The sequence below is a fragment of the Amblyomma maculatum genome, chromosome 1 (assembly GCF_055883805.1).
Source record: "Amblyomma maculatum isolate TAMU_Amacu chromosome 1, ASM5588380v1, whole genome shotgun sequence".
Classification (NCBI taxonomy): Eukaryota; Metazoa; Arthropoda; class Arachnida; order Ixodida; family Ixodidae; genus Amblyomma; species Amblyomma maculatum.
This window is the reverse complement of record NC_139344.1, coordinates 473,682,789-473,705,249: the sequence shown is the minus strand read 5'-3', so window position 1 is coordinate 473,705,249 and position 22,461 is coordinate 473,682,789. Positions and strand designations below refer to the sequence as shown.

At 46.0% G+C, this 22,461-nt stretch overlaps 2 protein-coding genes across 2 annotated transcripts in view; both read left to right on the top strand.

Annotated features, from left to right (window-relative positions):
- Positions 1-13,656, top strand: part of LOC146209980 (uncharacterized) — a 32,577-nt gene extending 18,921 nt beyond the window's left edge. Inside the window, exons 4-6 of the mRNA XM_084606008.1 lie at positions 8,153-8,213; positions 12,502-12,524; positions 13,341-13,656. Of these exons, the coding sequence (XP_084462134.1) occupies positions 8,153-8,213; positions 12,502-12,524; positions 13,341-13,386 (130 nt within the window). The 3' untranslated portion in view covers positions 13,387-13,656. The remainder of the gene's footprint in view (positions 1-8,152; positions 8,214-12,501; positions 12,525-13,340) is intronic.
- A 3,584-nt stretch (positions 13,657-17,240) lies between these two features.
- Positions 17,241-22,060, top strand: LOC146209979 (uncharacterized). The gene is made up of 5 exons (XM_084581563.1): positions 17,241-17,537; positions 18,103-18,226; positions 18,685-18,967; positions 21,669-21,736; positions 21,788-22,060. Exons 1-5 carry the CDS (start codon positions 17,437-17,439, stop codon positions 22,058-22,060), a joined length of 849 nt encoding a protein of 282 aa, XP_084437689.1. The 5' UTR covers positions 17,241-17,436.
- The last annotated feature ends 401 nt before the right edge of the window (positions 22,061-22,461 follow it).

Sequence of the window (22,461 nt, the reverse complement as noted above, 5' to 3'; positions counted from 1 at the left end):
TGCGAAGTCTGGGAGTCTGGACCTAAGGCGCCATCTCATGAGCAGCTTATGTGGACATTGGCCGTCTTCCAAGGATGCAGACCTTTAAAGGGGGTAGGAAATGGCTAAAAAGGTCACTGATAAACGTTCTGAATGTGTAGAACGAATGCTTCTGAGCGTTCCCCTAAAGTAAAACTTCTTGCAACAAAGGCAGTGATTTATTATTAATTTTTAAAAACTGCGTTTTTTGAAGTTCGCAGGCTGCTCGGTTCTCGTGTGGCGGTGAGATTTGGAACTATTCTACCGTGATTACCTTTGTCACAAGTTCCAAGAGTGACAGGTCACGACAGGCTGCCATTGGCTGCAGCCGTAATGGCCACTATGTCACGGACACACTTCCGGTAGCTGCGAAAGTCATCTGCTTGAGTGCTGCATGCATGCACTGCATGCGTGAACACGAGCTTGGCGCTTCGGTTCGCGATGTTAACCGAAAAGCTGGTGGCGTTCGACTGAAAGTGCACTTCAGTGCAGGAGTGTGAAAAGAGCACCAGCTGGTTCGATTCAACACCGTACTGATTAAACAGGCAGCATCAACATTCATGTACCAACCGACGGCGCAGCAGCGTACTGTAGTCCCGTGTCCCGTCTCATTTTTGCAGCATTGACCATTTGTGCGGCGTGTTGGTAATTAAATAGAATGGGCATCAAAAAAGGTCTGTCCTCAGCTTCATCGCGAAATACATAAATTGGCATCGCTTAAATGCAGTACTGGATGCTGCCGATTAGTGCAGAGCCGCCGTCTGCGGGCGGGCGCTGCGGCCGACACACTCCGGCCGTGCGCTGCTTCCTGCTCGTCGCTAGGCCTTGTTTCTTTTGCATCGAAGTCACAGCGGACGGCGTTTTGGAATCACCCGTTTCGCTGCGTCTCTAGTGTATAGCTGCTCGCATGCCTAAACGATGTGCGTCCGGCGGAAAGTGCGCGTCGGTGCAGGAATGTGAAAAGAGACGAGCTGGTCCGATTCAACACCATACCGATTAAATAGGCAGCATAAACTTTCCTGTACCGACTCCTGATGTAGTCCGGTGTAGTCCCGTCTCATTTTGCAGCATCGACCATTTGTACGGTGTGTGGATTATTAAATGAAACGTGCGTCAAGAAAGGTCTGCCCTCAGCTGCATCCTGAAAGTAAACGAATTCGCACCGCTTAAGTGCAGTACCGGACACCGCCAGGTTGCCAGAGATTCCAATGTCCGTGGGCGCTGCGGCTGACGGCACTTCGATTGTGCGCTGCTCCCTGATCGTCACTAGGCCTTGTTTCTTTTGCATCGAAGCCAAGGCGGACGGCGTTCTGGAATTGCCTGCATGCTCCTGTGCACGATTCTTGCGTGTAGCTGGTGTAGCTGCGGAAATCGGTGACAACCTGCGCTACCGAACTGCATGTGGCAAGCTGCTTTGGTGATGGTTTGCGTCGTCGATTTTGGCTAGCACGATGCGTACACGAGATAAAACGCGTGTGCATGTTTGCACTTCCTAAACGATGTGCAAAGGACTTAAAAAACAAACAAACTACAATACCCTTTTTATTAATCTCAACTTTTAAAATTCGCGGACGAATAATTCATGCTCACCTGTCATCCGATATCCAAACACTGTAGCGATCATCAGTCCGTGCTCTCGTCGGTGATATGCGTATACATTTCATTCGTTATGCCATAGCCTAGGAGGCTATGGTTATGCACAAGAGATGCCTCTCGCCGAACAGTGCTCCTGACTCGAAACGATGGCGGCATGTTTTCACGCGGGCAACTCGCACGCTCGATCATCTGCCAGCACCCATGCGGAGTCGATACTATCCCGTCAATTCCGTGAGGAGTCACTGGCCGCTGTTGGTTAAACCGCAGAAGACTGTACCAAAGTTATTGACACCGGAGACTGACCCTGGCAGCACGAGAGAAGAAAGGGGTCTTGTAGAAAGTCGTTCTCGGCAGGAGTGCACGCTAATTTGCGCTGAATGGGACAGGGATATGAAGGAAAGGGCTCCTCCGCGGCGGCCGCCGGTGTGTGTGGACAGCAGCCTGCCCAACTGCAGATATGCGCTCGCGAATGACTCGAATCGTTCGGGCTGCTGTCGCACACAATTCCGAGAGGCCAAGAAACAAGAATCCGGCTGCCAAGGAAGACACCAGACAAGGTTGAAAGCTATGCAAACGCAGACGGACGGGAATGCATGGGCAACGTTCGGGAAAACAGGTGTGGCAACCAGAAGTTTTAGAACTGAACGTTGACGCTTCTTGGGCGGGGTGGAGTTCCCGAGCTGTTTTCTTCGTTTTTTCTGGTGTCTCCGAGTGTTGAGTTGAGGGGAGAGAGGAGGAACATCATTTTTAATTGCCGATATCTCCGGTGTTAATGAAGCTAGCTGAAAAATTTTTGCGGTGAATTGACTTGTGGGGGAGTACCTATCTCTCGACCGATTTACTTTACCTCATTTTAGGCATTGCATGACCCCTTTAACTCAACAAGCCAAGCCAAAAATCTTCATTAGAATCAGATGTTTTCTTGAGAATGCATTTCACAAATTGCACTCCTTTCTCTGCTAGGCCATTAGAGTTGGGAAAATAGGGGCTTGAGGTTACATGTTGCAAGTCATAATTTTCAGCAAATTATCGTAATTCCTTTGATGTTAATTGTAGGTCGTTGTCACTGCTGACTTCCAGGGGCATGCCGTGCCTGGCAAACATGCTACCCAAAGCTGCTATGAGAGTTTGTGCAGTGGTATCTCAAAGTCACTCCGCTTCAGGAAAATTAGAGAATGCATCGTATGCTATCACTTAGGAATTGCCATCATACTCAAATAGATCAACTCCCACCCTTGCCCAAGGCAGGTGTGGCACTTCTCGCATGAGCAGGGGTTCCTTTGGCTGCTGGTCATCTAGCCCTGGCCTTGCATTTGTTAATGCCGAGGTGACCATCACGGATTCTATCTAGCATTCTTTTTCGCATAGTACGGGGAATGACCACTTTTGTTCCTTTCAACAGTACACCAGCGACCTCTGTCAGCTCACCATCAAATGGCTTGTAAGGGCCAGGCAATGGAAGATCTTCTTGGAGGCAACATGTCACTTTTGCCAGTTCAGGGTCCTCAGCAGTTTCACGAACCAGCTGTGATCTGGTGGCGTCGCTGACAAGGGAGGGCTGGATCTCAACTGCATGTACCTCTATGTCCACCAGCTCGGCACTGCCGGCCTTGCTCATGGTTAGGGCTCTTAAATAGTAAATCCGGCACCACCAACTGCTTTCCAGGGACATTCTGTTGACGAAAGTCATATCTCATCAGTCTTAAGAAAAACGCTGCAAACAGGGTGGCATATCCCCCACACTTTTCCGCTCAGTTGCAATGAGAGGCTTGTGATCAGTTCCTGCTTGAACATATCAAGCATAAACAAAATGGGGAAATAATGTGACTGCTAAAGCCTCTTTTTCAATTTGCAAGTATCGCGTTTCAGCTCCAGAGAGAACTCTGGAGGCATAGGCAATCGGCTGCCACCCTTCAGGATGCTGTTGTAAAAGTGCTGCCCAAGCCCATACTGGGAGGCATCACTTGACGCCTTCACAGGTTTTGCTGAGTCAAACAGTGCAAGCACAGGACTTGAGCACAAGCGAGCTTTTAGCGCCTCCCACTCAGCCTGATGTGCATTAGTCCACTCAAAGATTGCGTCTTCCTTAATGACATCCTGCATTAGGGTTGTAGCAGCAGATAGGTTAGGCAAATATTTCAGAAATAGTTAATAAAACCTAATCTTTTCTGCACATCAGTCTTAGTAGCCGGTGGAGGAAAGTCATCAGTGCTCTGAGCCAGTGATGGAGAAATGCCTTTGCTGCTGATCGCCCAGGAACTCTAATTGCTTTTGGCCTAGCTCACACTTGCTCAGGTTGAAAGTGGCCCTTGCTTTGGCCCTCTCCAGCACTGCCTGCAACTTTTTGTCGTGCTCTTCTCGTGTCCTGGCCCACACAAGAACGTCAACATAGACCCCAGGGAGTCCCTTTAGGATCTGACACATTGTCTTCTGAAATATCTCTGGGGCCGAGGCAATGCCGAACGGTAGTCGCAGGTACTGGTACCTTCCGAAAGGGGTGGCAAAAGTACATATTCTTGCAGTTTCCGGCTCCAATGGGATCTGATGGAAACCTGAGTCGGCATCTAGAGTAGAGAGCCATTGAGCAGTGGCTAGCTCAGCCTCAATATCCTCATGTTTAGGCAGCTGATAATGCTCTCATTTCATCCACTTATTTATAGCCCTGGGGTTCAGGCAAATCCGAAGTTGACCATTCTTAAAAGCAATGACCAAGGGACACACCCAGTCTGTTGGCTGCTGCACCTTCTTGATTATGTTGGCCTCATACAAGCACTACAATTCCTGCTCTAGCGGTTGTAGCAGTGCCTGTGGCACCCGATAAGCTGCTTGTACTGTAGGGGCGGCTCCATCCTTCAGGACCATATGATACGTTGGACACATCCTAGGCCGCGGAATACCTCTGGATACTCCGACACCACGTCGTCGCAGGTGACTGCAGAAACGCAGTTGAGAAATCCAAAGAGCTCACAGGCATTAAGACCCAGGATCGGAGTACGGGATTTCTTGACGATGAAGAACTCGATAATCTGCTCCATTCCATTGCAGGCTACTGACAACTGCGTTTTGCCAATGTGCGCTTTACCCCTTCACTGTAGCTGGCCAAATTGTCGAGCTCTTCCGAAGCGGCACTTTATGCCCCATTTGTTTCCAACACGACGATGGCAAAAGGCTTGCTTGTGCCCCCGTATCAATATTTAACTCAACATCGATACCTCCCACCTTCGCTGCTGCGAGCCACTCAGACTTGGCTTCTGCGCTGTGGCTGCCTACCTCCAGAATCTCAAATTCTTCCTCAGTTGTTTTCTCCTCATGAACTTAGTGGATGGTTGATCGTGTGCAACACGCTGCAAAATGACCTTTTTTTTTTGCATTTGCAGCACTCTACCTGCTGCAGGGCAAACTGGTCTCTTGTGAACATAGGCACACTTGTTGCAGCGTTGTCTGGTCACCGCTCTTGGCTGCGTCCTCTGTTTCCTGGACCCTTGGTTCACAGAGTGAATCGTTTGCTCTTGTTCGTTCCACAGCTTACTCTGCTTGGTTGATAACTCGTCTCTCGTACTCATGTTGACCGCTTTCTCTAGGGTTAAGTCCTGTTCGCACAACAGCCTTTGTTGGAGTCTCTTATTTGCAGTCCCATATACGATATAATCTCGAGTCATAGAATCAGCCAGACTGCCGAATTCTCATGTTTGGGCTTTCAGCAGCAGATTCCGGTAAAACTGCTCGAACGACTCACCCTCAGCCTATTCTTGCATGCGAAAAATTGTGAGGGTATGAGGGAGACGGTATTCCACCCCGCCGCCACTCTGCGGGTGCAGTGTTCTCGTTAGCGACCCGCGGGATGAACAAAGGGACAAGGACGGCCACGACACTTCGTTAATACTTGAATGCTATTTATTGCACTTGCCAATAATACAGAGCATGCCGGCTAGCTATACATCAACAAGGTTTTTCTTGGAAAGGCAAGGCTACGTAAGAAAGACTTCTGACTCATCGGCTGAGGAATAAGGGTGCGCCTTCGGCGGCAAACATTTGTACGCGCCGTGAATATGGCAGCCGGGATCTTCCGTGTGCAGCGCATTCATCGGACAAAGCCATACCACGGCATCTGCTGCGGGAGGTGGTGAGAGTATATGGTATTTACCAGTAACCTCGCTGTTGGGAACCAAAAGATGGGTGGTCCTGCACAACGAGTTCTCCCGTGTGGGCCGCATACTCTGTGCCAGCTATTCTCCGCCGTTTGCCGGGAGAGGCGGCGGGAGACGACCGCTCGCGTTGCCGGCTGGATACAGAAGCTTGCAGAAATTCCCGTAGACGTCTTGGTGGCACACCCATCGCTGGGTCTCCTTCTCCCAAGGGGAGATATTTACCTCTTCTTCCAGCCAGTGCTGCCACGAAGCTCGTTGGGGTGGTGGCGATCGGTCGTGTTGAAGGGGGAGGCAACTGGTTTTTCACAAGATTGAACGCTCATAGGTCTCATTTCTCTTCGGCAAACAGGCGAAAAGCAAGGCGCCCGTGTACTGTGCGATGTCAGTGCACGTTAAAGAACCCCAGGTGGTCGAAATTTCCGGAGTCCTCCACTACAGCGTCTCTCATAGCCTGAGTTGCTTTGGGATGTTAAACCCCACAAACCAACCAACCAACCTCTTCGGCAAACAGTAGTCATGGAACCTGCTCAGCACCGTTTCGAAGGTAGGCTGGCCTTCAAGTCTGAACGTGTTGTATACGCTGATGGCTTGTTCACCGGCCACGTGCAAGAACAATGCCGTCTTCTGTGCATCGCTTCTGGCCACTGTCGGTTCTGTCGCCATCATTAAGGTTTCCAGGTGCTGCTTAAAACATCTCCAGTTCTCGGAAACGTTTCCTAATAACGAGCGGCTCCAGGGCTTTCAGTCCTTCCATGTCAGTGGCGTCTTTGTCACTTCTGACACCATGTATCGTCAAGTCAGCATCACACAACGAGCATGGAGGGGGAAAAGCAAAGTTTATTTGGCACGCGCCGTATAAATCTCTTTGGTGGCACTCGTGCTGGGCCCTGGTTGCCGTCTCAACTATTACAAATTAAGCCAACTACCGATACACTTAAGGAAACCAAGACGAAGAAATGGACATCGGCAGGGCATGTAGTGCGAAAAGAGTATGATCGATGGTCGCTTACGGTAACAAATTGGATTCCAAAGCAAGGAAAGCGTTATTAGCGGGTGGCAGAAAATTAGGGGGGCGGATGAGGTTAAGAAGTTCACAGAGGTCAAGTGAATGCAGCTAGCACAGGATCGGTTTAATTAGAAGAACATGGGAGAAGCCTTCGCTCTGCGGTTGGTATAGTCTGGCTGATGATGAAGATAAGGTTGTTTGTTATGCTTACTAGCACCTATGAGGAAGTTGGGACACTCAACAGTGATGGTGCTTTTCTAGAAATATAATTTTCAAGTTTGGGGGCAACCACTGGACAATTTTGGTATGCGCACAATATGGGACTACTATTAGGGACCCTGAAGCAGGACTGTATGCTTCCATTGAGTGAGCATAGTGTGTAATGTAATAATTGTGGCCAGGTGAGTTGTGTAAGTGATCTCCATTGCATGTCATATTGACTGCAAGAAGAATCATTGTAGCTGAACCCCTCCGTGATGAGCATGTTGTTCCATCACTGCCTCTGCACAATGGCTGCACACCTGTTCTCTGGTCACAAGTGAAGCATAGTGCATGCCAGCTGGCATGACATGTTCAAGTTGTAGAGTAAAAAGAACAGACGAACTTTCGTCGAATTCTTGACTACATGTTGATGTGGAACAGAGGCAGTGTTTTGCAGCCGTAAGGAGGATTTATAGGTGTTAATTATCTTTGCTAGCCTCTGAATATGCTGGAAGTATTTTGTAAATATTGCACTGAAGAATTGAAGATGGCTGTTGCATTGCCTAGGTGTAGAGGTGTTTGCCAGTGACCTGGCGCAGGTGTCAAAGCAGTAAAAAGATTTCTTTTGTGCACTTGAATTTTTTTTTTCTAGTTGAGGGAAAAAAAGAAAAAAGAATGTTGGAAGGACACTTAAGCTCTGCCTTTAAGGGTATGATGTGACGTTGTTAATGGTTTTCCTAGCAGATCGTTGCTTTCTTAATCAGTAATTGTTTAGTTTGTGCCTTAATTATCCCACATATACTCATTAGTATACATTCAAAAAGTACCATATTTTGTCACATAGGTATAAATTCCCACTCGAACCTCGCTGTCTGAACTGCTTGCATAACTTATGCACAGCATGTCTAACTTGGGATCCAGGAATCCTTCCCATCTCCCGAGTTTGCTGTGCCTGCCACTGGAGCCGTGTCATGGCATCACACAACCTGACAACCAATCAGTCACTGCACAGCCTGCCAACTACTCTCTGCCAGAGCCATGCATTTTCTGGAGAATGGGGATTTTGTTAAATGTGCCGGAGTATATCCACTGAATGGCCCACTGTTTTTCGCTTGTTTTCTGCCTTGGTCACAGGCTGCAGAATGATGCTTGAATGGTCTTTTCTTTCCTCTGTGTAATCAAGCCCGGAGTCTGAGGAAGGACGGCAGTTGGCAAAGGACAACCTGACCAAGCTTATTGAGAATGTGAGTCTGCCTGCTCCTCAACCACTTTAAACAGAAAGGCTCTTGCGATACTGAAATGATGAAGTAGAATAAGTACTGCTTATGCATGTGATGGATGTTTTGCACAGCTCAGTTCATAGTAGAAACATGACCACTTTTCTCAAGGCACTGCAAATACCAGCCGGGAAACATTGTAGGCAGACTGTGCACGTGAAAGAAAAGGTACATTGTTGTCTGCCTCGTTTCATTTTCTGTTTCTACTACATGTAACAGGCTTTGTGGCTGTCAAAATTGTCAGCACATGCACCGAATGTCCCAAATGCCCTGCAGTGGCCCTTGGTCTGCTCAGCAGTTTTTGGCGGATAGGAGGGAGAAGCACCATGGGCATGCAGAGCGGGCAAATGTTTTGCATGCATGCATGGTTTTTTACATTTTTCGCAGCTGCTGCTTCAATTCTCTATGAAACTGTTCTGCTTGAACGTAAAAAATACTTAAACTACAAGAAAAACAGATGACTGAAACATGCCTCAGAGCCTCGTTGCACCGCTGTTTGTGTGGCACTTGAGTCGTGCTCGTCCTGCAGTGGAAGTGTCCCAAGAGCCGTTTAACCCTTTCGCTGTCATGAACGTACCAGTACGTTTTTGCGCTTTGCCCCCCTCTCTCCTCTGCTCACAGTGTCACTGACGTTCTCTATCATGCATTCAAAACTTCGCGCCTGAGCGTGAAGCTGGTGTGCTTGGACTGGCTGCGCGATATGTCAAATATTTCTACAAGTTTGTTTTATCGGCCCATGCTGTTTTGGTACATATATATTGAAGAGTATGGAGTGACCGCGCCCATCCCCGGCACCTTCTTTGCTGGGGGGCACGGTCGTTTCGTGCGCTGCTGTATCGTACTAAGCCATCATGTGGCCTGCACGTGTGATTACAGGTTCAAGGGTTGTCTTGATATCAGCTGCTGCAGGTTTGCAGGCTTTTATTTTTATTCTGTTGTCGTGTCTGCTACGACGCTTCAAGTTCAGGGGCGCATGCTGTCGCCTCTCTAAAAGGTAGACACATGACTCGATCCCTGCTTTCGCTCTCTGTCGCCGCGCCCTTGCTTACGGCTAGCAGCGTGGAAGCAGCAAAGAAGGTTGTTTTAGCCTCCTTTATGCAGCTGTCATATCGTAGCTCAATAAAGTAACCTCTCATTAATTTGACCTTCAAGGAACCAAAATATGTGTCGATTAGTCAAAAGCTTGAATTGTCAAATAAGCCTGAAAAACTATTTGCAGCACTGTAATTTTTTCTGATTAACACTGTATGATGGTTGTTTGAGATAAAACCGAAGTGAGAGCAGTGGTTTCATCCAGGGCTTCACTTTGCACTCACTGTCGAGAAGGCCGTCTTCCCAAAAGCTCTTTTTTTCCAAAAATGCCCCATTACAGTTTGAGGATGCTTCACCGCACTGTCCAAGCATAGTGGTGAAACTGCGGTGCATTATAAAATTTTAGGTGTAGTCGATGATTTTCGAACGCTTGACATATTCTGAATGTCAGTTTCTTTAATGCGATTGGAATAACAGACATGTTCGATTCGTATTTCAAGTTTAGAATGTTCACACACCCCGAATATATATAGAAAAAAATAACATTTGCATGACTGATTGTTGAACAGTTATAGGTTGTAAATGTAAAAATGGGAAGACCATTTAGATCTGTAGCGGTACAGAAGAGGAACTCCAACTGTGTTTCTAACCAGTAGCTTAGTAAATAAAGACTTTTGTTTTCTTCTGAGCAATGATTGAAACCGCAGTTTTGAAAGTTTGTTAATGCAAACTAATCTCGCAGTTGCTTGAGGTGAGCAGCCACTCTAGGCATTAGACATAGTGGTGTCAGTGAATGTCTATTTTCTTATTTGTATTTTTTAGCACATTTAGGCTTGATTGGCTGTGCCGAATATAAAAGCTAAATATTTAGCATTTCATCACAGAGAATCAAGACTGGGTTTTATTGAAAGGCACTGGGACAGTGGGAGCAACAGTGAATATAGCTCGAGGTCAGCCAGGTCAACAGATTAGCATACTCAGTGATAGCCATGCTACAGCTGAAGAGAATGCTTGCCAATGTCTTCACGGAAATAAATGTAGGAGGCGGCACAAATGCATATAGCACAGCGTGTCTGTGGGCTGGCACCAAACAGGGCCTGTATATTCAGTGTTTGTATCATTTTTAAAGTGTCTTTTTTTGCTCTCACCCATTTGGTGAAAATGCAAGAGGTTGGATGCAGCAAAAAATGCTGAAGAAACCTTGCAATGACACAGCATAAGAAGGTCCCATCGCACAGTAAAAGAGTCAGCAAGTAGGTGTGGTCTGAACTGGAGCCTCTCTCTTTGGAGTGAACTCACCGGTGTTACTGCACATCTGCGCATATAAACTAGGGGCATGACTTTCACTTTGTCTTATCATGCCTGTAACAAATTGGTTGGATTACAGTTTGACTGGCTGTTCATTTCCTTTTGTGATCTGGCAGTTCCTCGGCCTAACGGTTTATTGCTAAAAGGGTTCTTTCTGAAAGCTAGGTGGCACCGCTATCACGGAGGTTCTCATCACATCTGCATTTGCGAACATTGAACAATGTGACAAATGGCGCAGTTTACCTAAAATGTTAGTCGCTATGCAAACATGCATTCACTATTCTTGGACATTCTATTAGCTGTTAGAACGTCTCACATCATGATCATGTGCGGTGTCTGGTGAGGTTGCTCATGTTCATTATGTGAATGGTCAGTAGTCAGTAATACCCATCACAAGGGCACTAGTTAGGCCTTGGGGGTTAAGGTTCCTTGCTCCAAAGGCGGTTTATATGCAGCTACATGGCAAAGCCTTGAGACTGCGAAAAAGGCCCGTAGCGGGAAAGGTGGTCATCAACGGCCTTTATGCTGTGTAAACTGGTGCAGCCCAAACATGAGTGCCAGCGAGTGAGCTAAAAAAATATATATATATATATATTGAAGCAGATATAATTTTGAATATGAAATTTAAGCTTAATTCAATGCACGGGCTAATTTTTGTTCCAGTGAACTTTAAAAATAATCTATAGTGTTAAGAAGACTTCGAATGTTTTCAGCAGCCACTTTGACATACACATGCTTTGCTTTGCTCCTTGTGCAGTGTTTTTTGTTTGTTGCTTTTTTGTTATGCACAAATTTTTCATTTGGCAGTGTTTGCTCGTTAATGTACCATTTATTTTGTATTGCCACGCTTTAGTTGAACTGTTTTATATATTTAAGATGACTTTGCCAGTCAACAGAAGTCGCTCACGTAGATTACCTGATTTGTCTATCTCCTTTGCACTTGCCATGTAGGGCACTGCTGCTCCTTTTTGGTTCTGCTCCTTTAGAGCAATAAATCTCCTTTGGCATAAAGACCTTGGAGAAGTGCCATGTGACCGGGGTATAATGCGTCAGTAAATCAGCACGTTGGACATGCCAGAGGTGGTTTTTCGGTGTCATGATTCTCGATAGCCACGGTGCTGTAGCTGTAAGTTGCATATTAGGTTACAGGCTAGTTTTCACGTGTCCATGGGCATACGTTTGCTTTACACCATGGCAAATCTCTGCAAACAATGTCTGCGAAATGTCCCAGTGCGTATATGAAAAATGCAGCGTTGAAGGTTTTATTCCATCTTTTTTACTTTTTTACTCAAGGTAAAATAGTTGTACACGTAACTGCTGAATCTTCCAGTTTTTGCAGTGCAAATGACTACTTCTGCACAAGCAGCAGTTTAACATTGCAGACTGAAAGTCGTGGCAACTTGCCAGTTCAGAAGCAAGCATGCTTTGTACAGTAACCGAGTGCGTGTCTCCATTAATTTTTCACATCGAGATACAGTGTTGTGTAAACTAGCTAGCTTTCTGTTACTGTCAGTACTGGCTGCCGTCTGTCTCTGCAGAGCCACGCGTTTAGAAGCCCTGCTTGGTGCTGGTTAGCGTTTTGATGTGGCAGTGGGAATGCAGTGGCACGCTTGCTGCCAAACTGGCATTCACCTCCAGTGTTTTTGTTGATCGATGGAAGTGAAAATAACACTTTTCAAAACAACAACAAAACGGCCTCCTGTATTTATGTGTGGTCAGAATATTCATGCTCGCGTTGAAAAAAAAAAAAGATGCAGTAAGTAGGAGCTCTGTTCTTTCTTTGTATTTATGCATGTCTGAGACAATTCTATCTTAATGGCCCGGGTTGAGAAATGCAATCCCGTGAGCTATTATTGCAAGAGTCAGTGCCAAGAGCAGGGCCTTGTGTGAACAGTACTTCCGTTGTCTTTTACAGTTGCAGCACCTGAGCCAGTCCATGTATCCTTTGTTTTTTACACCACATCCTCGGTAGCCATGTGCAGTCTGTATGTGGACTCAAACTGTCGGCACAGGAGACCAGTTTAGTGTGTGTTTTGGCTGCTTGACGAGAATGAGCTGTGGGGAAGCATTGTTGCAGGGAAGCTCTCTTGCAGAAAATGCACACCTGTTTGTGCACAGCACTGAGCCAGGTCTGGGCAGCTGTCTCGCGTGCCACGCTTGCCATCCTGCGAATGAGCCAAGACAAAGTGCTCATTACTTCGTGCAGACCTTCAACTGATGCTCTGTTGTAACACACTTTTTCATGGCGCAGAGTACTAAAATAGCCAGCCCCCATGCCACGTTGCCTTTGGTGCGTCACCAGAGGCATGGTGACCTTACTCTTAGAGCTGATGACAGGCCGCAGTTCTATGCTATCTACACAGAGTTCAGTTTTTATAAACTTTGCAAGCACTTTCTTTTTTTAAATGGCATAGCTTGTTGAAAAGGGCATAGACAACAGGGCACTGTAACCAGGCATGGTGGGAGTTCTCCATTTTGCTTATGGCAAACACTGCAATTTTCTTCCATTTAAATGTCTTACCCTCTTGTTATAACTGTGCTATCATGTTGTTTCAATAGTCTCACATACTGAGATGCCGCATTTATATAATATTTGGCCTTGTTTGTTAACTTCATTCATTCGCAGCATTTCATGACTTTTGCCATCTCACATAGTAGCCATCCAATGTAGCCAGAATTGAGAGATAAGCCTTATTCTGGTCTTGCGGTATACCTCTGCTTGTTTGTCTTTCTCCCTGACGATGAGACGTCCAGCGAGCAGCTGCAGTCCCACACCCAGGGCGTACAGACTGATGTCTGACACTAGCTGGGGCGGAGTCCCGCCCTTTCCAGCCAAGGTGGGCAGTCACCGTAAGAAGGCGCGAGCTACGTTCCTCTGCAGGCCTGTGGCAACGGACTTGGTTCCTGTTAAGAAGTGCAATGCTCAGCCACACTGGTGCAAGACTGCATCGCACATCCAGCGCTCTAAAGCTGTGGAGAGCATGTTGAGAGAGACGTGCTGTCCCATTGTAACGGCTTAAAAATTTCAGATATGCCAAGCCTAAAAATATAGCTGGTTATTAACTTGAAAGCTGAATTCGGGCTTAACAGGAATGCTTTGTTGCTGCCCGACTCTGCCACCCATTCTCGAGTCTGTGTATCCCATAAAGCACGTGAACACATGATCACTCTGCAAAAAACAAACTACTTTTGCGATGCCACATACTGTGCCTAGTGTTCTATCTAACCGAGGCATTTTGTGCTGAACTTATGCACAAAATGCCACTTGCCATTCTTGGAGTGGATATTGGAAAGTATAGGCACAGGAAATGGGGAGAGCCTTATCATCATGCAGCAGTTATGTTTTTAGGATGGGCGAGGGCCATGCATTTGTACTTCTCGCTCCTCTCTTTGAATTTGCACACTTCTGTTTGCAGTTCCCAGGAATATTTTTGACTGTGAGTTTCCTTTCTGACACCTGCACATTTGGAAGCTGTGCAGAAAATGTGCATATGCAGCAGTGGGCTCATCTAGCTGGACAAGGTGTTGCAAGCAGCAGCTTCTAAAATTGTTCTGGGCCCTATAAAATTGGTACGCCAGGGTGTAAATTGCCGTTCTGTACAGCATTGCCACCTTGAGAGTTGTTGTGGTCATGACGCTTTATTAGCCATATGTGCACTTGTTCCCGAGCATGGTTCGAGGACTAAACTGGCAGCACCGGCATTATTACTGGTTTATCACTGTCAGCACACCTCTGTTAGCTAAGGCATTGGGCCATGTGGTACTCCTGTGCAGTTTTTGTATGTTTACTTTTCCAAAATGTGATTTTGCCATCCATCCAGACTTTGTGTGCAAAAGGAAAAGGGGCAAGGAAAAGGGGTGCAGGAAACCTCATTTGGGTGAGAGAATGAGAGGAGTGGATCTGCGTCCCCTTGACAGCCCTTCAGCTCACAGTGTGCGAGCGGGCACGCATTGGATATGCAGACTAAGAGGCACAACAAGGATTGCATATTTCATCACTCACGCCACAAGCCAGAGGCCGAATGAAATTCTGCAACCTGGCAATATATGCTTTCGCCCTCACTGGAGTACTAAAGATGAATTGGACCACTTTTCAAGTATGGTGCTACTAGCAGGCACATTCCACAGAATCCACACACTTCTAACAATGGACATCCACACAAGGCCTATGACAACGTCAGCCAATCGGGGATCCTGGCCATTGCACATGGGCTTCATCTCCCAACTTGAGTACACAGTTTGCACTTGGAAGGTGGTTTCATTATGCCCATTGGTGTGCGGTGGCACAGTGGTTAGGGCACTCGACTATACCCAAAGATGCGGGACCAAATCCCAGCTGCGGCAGCCGCTTTTCGATAGAAGTTTTTGAAAAGCAGGGTGGGTGCCTGTGTGCTTTACGATGTCGTACGTTAGAACCCCAGGTGGTCGAAATTTTCAGAGCTCTCCCCTATAGCATCTCATGTAGCGAGAGTTATACTTTTGGATGTTTAAACCTCATGAACCAATCTAAACCATGCCCACTGGTCAAGAACATATTTGCCACTTCAGCGCAAAGAGGGGTGTACCTTCAATGATCCATGCTATGCCAATATTTTTTAACATGATGCTTCTTTCTTTGGAATGGCATTCCAGATATATTTTATCTCTATGCTGATGATGTAATGGTTTGGTTTGTAGGTTTTGATGGCCCAAAGCAACTGAGGCTACAAAGGATGCTGTAGTGAAGGGCTTGGGATAGTTTTGACCACCAGGTTTTTTTTTAATAAAACTTCAGTCGGGGCTAGTTGGTTCATAATTTTTCCAATGTAACTGGTGAGTGCAAGCACCAGGCGATCCTTGGAGAAGAGACAAGGACAGCGTTTCAGTGACATCACGGAGTATGTGGGCGCCTTCTATTTTGCCTCCATCGAAAAAAGACTACCACTGGCTGTTTTACGTTGATCTTAGCCGTCAAGAACTCCACACAACATCTCTGCAAAGAACAAAGGACCGGCACTTTCAATGAAAAACACAAGCCAAAGGTGTAGAAGCTGCTTTTTGCATACACTGATACAAAATGAAATGAAATAAAACAGCGCAAGGAACGGGACGAAACACGAAGGAAAGAAAACGAACACAAGCGCTGACTAACAACTGAAATTTTATTCCGAAGCAGGACACATATATAAAGTACAAAGAGGTGGGTGTGGCCAAATGCGATCCTGCACAATCGCCGAAACAGTGTAGTAACGTCCAAGAGTAAAAACGATATGAAAGGCCGAAAAGACTAGAAGCGATAAAAACCACGGTGTAAGAGGCCGGGACGGAAAGTAAAACTGGTAAAAACAGATTATATACATAGCCAAAAAGGCAAGTAAAAGCATTAAAATATAACTGTAAAAAAAACACGGGACTAAAATCGTGGCACAAGGTGATTAACAAACGTAGCGGAGAGGGGCATTCATGAAAAAGATTAAATATTTACCCTGCCTCTGAGAAATTCCAATTCTTTTTGCAACAAGCACAGGGAGGGTGCACTCACATTGCTCCTTTGCGCTGTGGATTTCGAACATTTCTGCGATTTCCCTGGATATCTTATCATTGTGCAGTACCAACTAGCCCGGCATCTTGCACTTCTGAACACTGCTACAGCTGTCATTGGATGGCCAACCCGTCACTGCTACCTCGTGTGCGGGTGCTATACTCCGTTTCATACATCAAGTGCAACACTGCCAAAGCTACAGCTCTTGTTCGCGCTTTCCGCATCTGCGATGGAAAATAGTGCCTGCTCTTTACGAGAGGAAATAAGTTATTTTGTCTGCAAGCTTAATACATCTTACATTTCCTATCAACTTCATAAAGAGCATCTTTGTTAGGGAGAAAGGAACAGATTCAATGAATTTAAATGTTTTTATGTCGTTTTCGTTCGTGTCGCGTTTTCGCTGCCCCGCAACCTTGCCAGCTGTGCCACTAGATGGCACTGGCTGTGCCCTCCGCGCTGAGCATCTCTTTTTGAGAAAATGGTTCTTTGGTGGACATTGTTTCTATAAGATTCGCACTGCAAAGATGTCTAGGCATGCGAAGCAAGTTATTGCAAACGTGTATGCATGGAATAGAGCCTGTTTCCGCAGGAACCACTCGGCCAGAAAACGAGCACATAGTGATGTGCCTCCTTTTTTTTTTTCTTGCGAACTACTTGCGAAGCTTTTGCTGCGTTGTACCTGATGTATGAAATGGAGTATAGGTGTTAGATGACTCTGGGTTTGCAGTGCCATGGGTTTATTCTGCGCAGCAGAAGGCCGCTAGTATATTGTGTCCATTTTACCGCATTGCCCAGAAAACAAAGGTGTGCAAAGCCCATACGTTAGTACGCCTTGTGTTACAGCCTTGGCTTGTTTACTGTGCTCAGTTGCAACATATTACTCTACAACATTAGGACCACTTCGAAACATTCAGTAGAGAAGCTATGGGAGTTATCACTGGCCTTCTTCTCTTGACACTCATTCCCACGCAAGTTGGCTGAACACCACCTATGAAGTAGCTTCATAGTATGTGTGTTGCCCTTGCAGCATCTCCACTGGCACATTACTGTGACCGGACTGTTTTGTAACACCCTTGTTACACGGGCAGAGTTAACCGCAGTTACGTGAAACCATGGTTAGTGCATGTTACTCGGCGGACCAAACCGCGGTTATTGTGAATTGAGCTTGGCAACCTCAGTTTACGTCATTAACCGAGAAGATGGCGGCGTCTGTGGACGGAGGCAGCGTATCGGCAGCGTCCGGGCCCGTGTTGGCGTCCGCATGTGAGAAACGCACGTGCTGGTCTGCGCCACCTTCGAGGGACGACACGGAATGCGAAGATATACTCCATGATCACGGCAGAGCTGAACGCCCTGCTTCCGTCAGGTGTACAGCCGTTCACGGTGAAGCAAGTTCGCCTGAAGGTGGACAATTTGAATAAAAAGTATCGGTAAGTACAGTATATCTTTCACACATTTTGGTGGTTGCTCAAAGCCATTTTTTTAAATATTAACAATGCTGAATAGTTATGCCAAACTGTACCCTGTTGTTATCCAGGCAGGTATCGCATGCAATCAAAGCGAATTAAATGTGAAAAGGGGAGTTGAAAATCCCGAAACAACGTGTGAGTTGCAAGGAAAAGTGCTGTGAAAGGCTCCTGATTACCTTAACACGTTCGGTGTTTTAGCATGCACTGACATCGCACAACACACTGGCGCATTCTGCGTTTTGTATTCATGGGAACGCGGCTGCTTGGGCCGGTATTAAACCGAGGTACTGCATTGGTTAGTCGAGTGCCATAAGCACCCAGTTGAGCCATTAAAATGCATACAATGCTGGGTGTCACTGCCAATATAGACAGCTTATATTCTGATCACATAGCATCATATTTTGCTTCCGTTTCTACATATTGCCTTGCATGGTACTCTAAACAAGCTTTCACATATTTTGTAAACATTGCACCGATCGGCTGTTCTGCAGGTTGTGTCTACAGTGACAGCTCTTTTTTTCCTTAGGCAGCTTAGGCGGCAAGGCACCACCACAGGATCAAAAGGGATAGAGTGGGAGCATTATTGGAGCCTACATGAATTCTTGGGAACCTTGCCAACAAATGACGAGTTGGTTGAAGAAAGTTTCCAGGTATTTTTCATTAATAAATTTATCTGTAGTGTATTTTACTGCTCTAATCAAATTGTGTTGGGATATTCAGCATATATTGCAAGACTATATACATTGCATCACTTCTTTTTTGTGGGGTCTGCTCATGTACTACCAAACAAGAATGCTGTACACCAAACAGTCTATGCGTATGGTATTGGACCTCTGTATTTATTGCTGATAGCTTCACTTCCTTTTTATGGGGTCGGCTTGAGTTGTGCTAAACGAGAATGCTGTTTACCAAACAGTCTATGCGTGTGGTATTCGACCACAGTATTTATTGGTGATAACTTAATGGCCAACGTTTGAAGAAACAGTAATGTTGAGAACCAAGTGGCAGCCACCCTCAGTGCATTACATTGCTAGACCATTCATATTTATCTTATTGAAAGTGCTTGCATATGTATGTATAAGTGACAGAGAAGGTTTCAAATGTGCAGGTTGAGGTAGTCAAAGACTGTAATGAAGGGGCGGAACTGCTGCTCACTTGGGAATATGACACTCCCATGGAGGCCAACAGAGACAATGTGGGAGGAATGAGCAGCTGCAGCAGCCCTCTTCTATCAAGTAGCAACAGCAGCACAAACTCTAGCTTTTCAGCCAGCACTTCCTTCAACACAAGCAGTGCAACAAAAGCACCTGGTGGTGTTGCAGCTCACAGTACTGCTTCCAGAAAACGGCCCGGCACCTGCATTATGCAGCAGCTGCTAAATTTACATAAATGTGAGGCTGCAACTGTTGAAAAAGTGGCCAAAAAAACAAGGAAGCTGCTGAAAGAAGGCTTAAAACTACAAAAAGAATCCAATAAAATGCAGGCCTCTATGCTGCAACTAATGTAGCAGCATTTTTCTTCAAAAAACACCACTTGAAATGCACGCTGCTGCAGCTAATGCAGCATCAATTTGTGAAGCCAAATAAAAGGTGGAAGTAGAATTGCAGTATTTCTTTTAACAACCGGAGATGAGTATCAGCTGTTTGTGACGGAAGCATCATTTGATCTTAGACGGGGGCCTCAGGCAAACAAGTTGCCATTTTTAAGGAGGCACTGAAACAAGTTGCCTTACCACTTAATACTTTTAAAGAATATCTAGAAGCAGGTCATGTGTACCAATTTTATATATTATTCATGAAAGTAAAAAAGGAAAGAAATGCAACCTTCGAAGCATATTGAGAAATGTCATACTTTGCTTGCACTAACACATAATTAACCCCCCTCCCCCCCAAGCCTATCTGACTGATGAAAAGTGTACATCAAATATCCTACTAGTCTCGTATCTTCACATTTGGTTTGCTTTTAAAGTGCTCAATGTCCTATAAAAACTCCGGTTATAAGAGACGCAGAAGTGCAGGGGCTCCACAATGTCGACTACCTATAGCTCTTTCCGAAACTGGCGTGGTCTAGATGGTGGTGGTAAAACAATCTCCAACAGACACAGTATAGGCGTCAACCTATCCACCTACACAATGGCCTGAAGTCCTTGGACTTGGGCGGTGTGTTCGGCCAGTTGGATTACACCTAGCTGAGTCTCAGGGGTGTGAGCTCAACCAAAATAGGACACTAAATAAGATCCAAGAAAGCATCTGGAGGCGCTTACAAACAAGGACTAAAGGAGCTGAAAAACAAAGTGGCTTGTTGGGCGAGTTGGTTGGACATTGCTTGTGCTTGCATTTCTATCTGTCAGTGTTTCTAGCGCTGTTTTAATATAACAGCTAAAAAACTTGCTTGGCATTTATTTAGTGTGGCATCAAGAAGCATCTTTTTGGTCATTTTAGTTTGCAGACTGAAATCTTGGAAAATTTTGAATGCTGACATCATTACGAAGCTTTGTCTTCTTGGCTAATGGTTCGGCTTCCGCGGCTCAACATGCTTGTAAATGCTTGTACGAACACTTGACAACATTAACGAGCTCTCGCTTCAGTGCAACTGCAGATTTACTCTGACCGTGCCGCTCAGCAAGAACAAGTGGCACACAAACCATTTATACTTTCTTGGGGAGAGTTTGCCTTGAACATGCAGTGTTTGGCACAATTGGAGCAGCACTTCTATTACTTAATTTCTAGTCATCACTGAAAGGCAATGCCTTGGTAAGAAAAACCTTTAATGCAAATGTGAAAACTGCTTTTATGTCAGTGCTGCTTTTGATTACTACAAAACTGTGCTTTGCCTTCCAGGTTCTTTTAACAGAGAGACACAAAGTATTGTATTAATATGAGCAATGTTCAAGCATGCACTACACAGAAAGAATGCAAACGTAGCCACACAAACAAGTATTGCACAGCTCTGCATCTGTTCTTTATACACGGCGTGAGTCACTGCCGCAGCAGAAAAGATGTCAACAGCATGTGTCAATGTTCAATTGAGAACTTAGTACACTGTACTTCCAGTTGGTTCACCTATTCCAAGCGTCATAGATCAGGAATTTGAGAGCACAGCACCATGGGTTCCAAAGTATCCATTGAGGTAAGCACACCAAGGAAGGCAGAGGAAATCCTTGTGCTATTCTTAGTTGCCAGCAAGAAAAGCTGCTAAAGCATTTTGTACTTCTGTGCCACCTGGTTCAGAGCAGTTACTTGTGCACTGTGGTTGAGGCCTGCTTGCATCCACAGTGCGTGCAGTGTCAATCCAGACAGTATCACATCGATCGCTCAGTTCGTAGATATTCTGCGGGGCACAGCAAGCACGTGTAATGCGCTTCACATTAAAAATGTCGTTTTCCAAGCCTTTGTGTAAAATCCTGAATCGTGGTTTTAGGCGGCCAAATCTTTTCAACTACTCGCTTTGCACTAGACAAATGATAGTTACAATTTTGCAAAGGGGAACTTGCAGCACCGGGTAGTGAAACGGCTTCACATTTTTTTTTGAAGGGGGAACGTTTGGTCAGCAAGTAGTACAGGGCCAACTGTCACTCCATTGAATGTTTTGGTTTCAAGCTTAAACAAATCGCTTGACAAAATATTCACCAGTTTAGACTTGGAAGACATCAGCGTCATGGTTTCTCCCGGGAGAACCCACATTTACATACATGAAGTTATAGCAGTGGTCCACCGCAGCTAATGGTATTGTACTGTGCCAACCTTTATACTGTAGTAGTCACATGCTCTTTGGGTGGGCACATGCTATATGACAACCATCGAGAGCTCCCACACCTTGGGGGAACCCAATAAGCGCTGCAAACTGCCTCATATGTTCTGCTAATATGTGACGTGTTGGGAAGCTCACGAAACGCTGCTCAAAGATGCGAACAACTTCGCATAAGTGTTGGAACATTATGTTCACGGAGGAACGACTGACGCCGAAGAGGTTGGCCACCGCATCTTGGCATCTTTCGCAGTTGATGCCAAGCGGTATATCGCGATGGCTATCCTTTTTTCCAGAGGAATGGCTTTGCGCATCTCAGTATCAATGTGTCTCATACACTCGCAGGCACTCGCAACATAACGGAAGGCTGTTCGACTCATTCTGAAGTTCCTCTTGAAATCTTCATCCGAAAAGTGAGTCTGCGTTGTCTCCCACCTCGATGGACCTCGCGGGTATGACCACAGGCGCCTGTCACGCGAACACAGACGTGCAACAATCACCATAAGGTGTTTGCACTGTCCTTCTGCTCTTTGCACGGTGTTCAACTCGTGAGCTTCACTGAATATGTTACGCTCTTGGATTCGACGCTGTTGCAGCAATACCTGCTGTGCTATGAAAGAAGCCCAGAACGCTCCATCATCGTCACTGTCTTCGACTGCTTGCTTAGAGCCATCGCCGCACATGAAGCACTAACTGAGTCGGTCACTGCTACACTCAAAGTGGATGAGAACCTCTGAGCAGAATTCATTCGAGAGGCAATGAAAGGTTGAAAACCACACAACTGCACAACTCAGCACCTGCTACAATGCTGCATACTGCGGGCATGACAGCACGACAGCACTTTGGATTGGATTGGATTGTAATGGAGCACTGTTAAGAGCAGTGTTGAAAGACTGCTTGCGTGCTGTCCATCTTTGCGCAGACCAGAAGCAGCTCGCATTACGAAATTTCCAAGCAATAATTTCGTGACAAAACATACTTTTCACCGAAATAATGTTTTATAGCAAATATCTTCTAAATAACGCACATATTTGCGTACGGAGTTTCGTTCCCCCCAAATTGTTGCGTAAGTTCGTATTTGCCACCCAAGGGGGCGTGAGCTGCCATAACCGAGGAATCTGAAGTAGTGTAACAACGG

Coding starts and splice junctions, on each gene's coding strand:
- LOC146209979 (XM_084581563.1), top strand. CDS start 17,437: ATGATCACGGCAGAGCTGAACGCCCTGCTTCCGTCAGGTGTACAGCCG. Junction 17,538..18,102: donor AATTTGAATAAAAAGTATCG/GTAAGTACAGTA, acceptor TTTTTTCCTTAG/GCAGCTTAGGCGGCAAGGCA. Junction 21,737..21,787: donor TTGAAATCTTCATCCGAAAA/GTGAGTCTGCGT, acceptor GTATGACCACAG/GCGCCTGTCACGCGAACACA.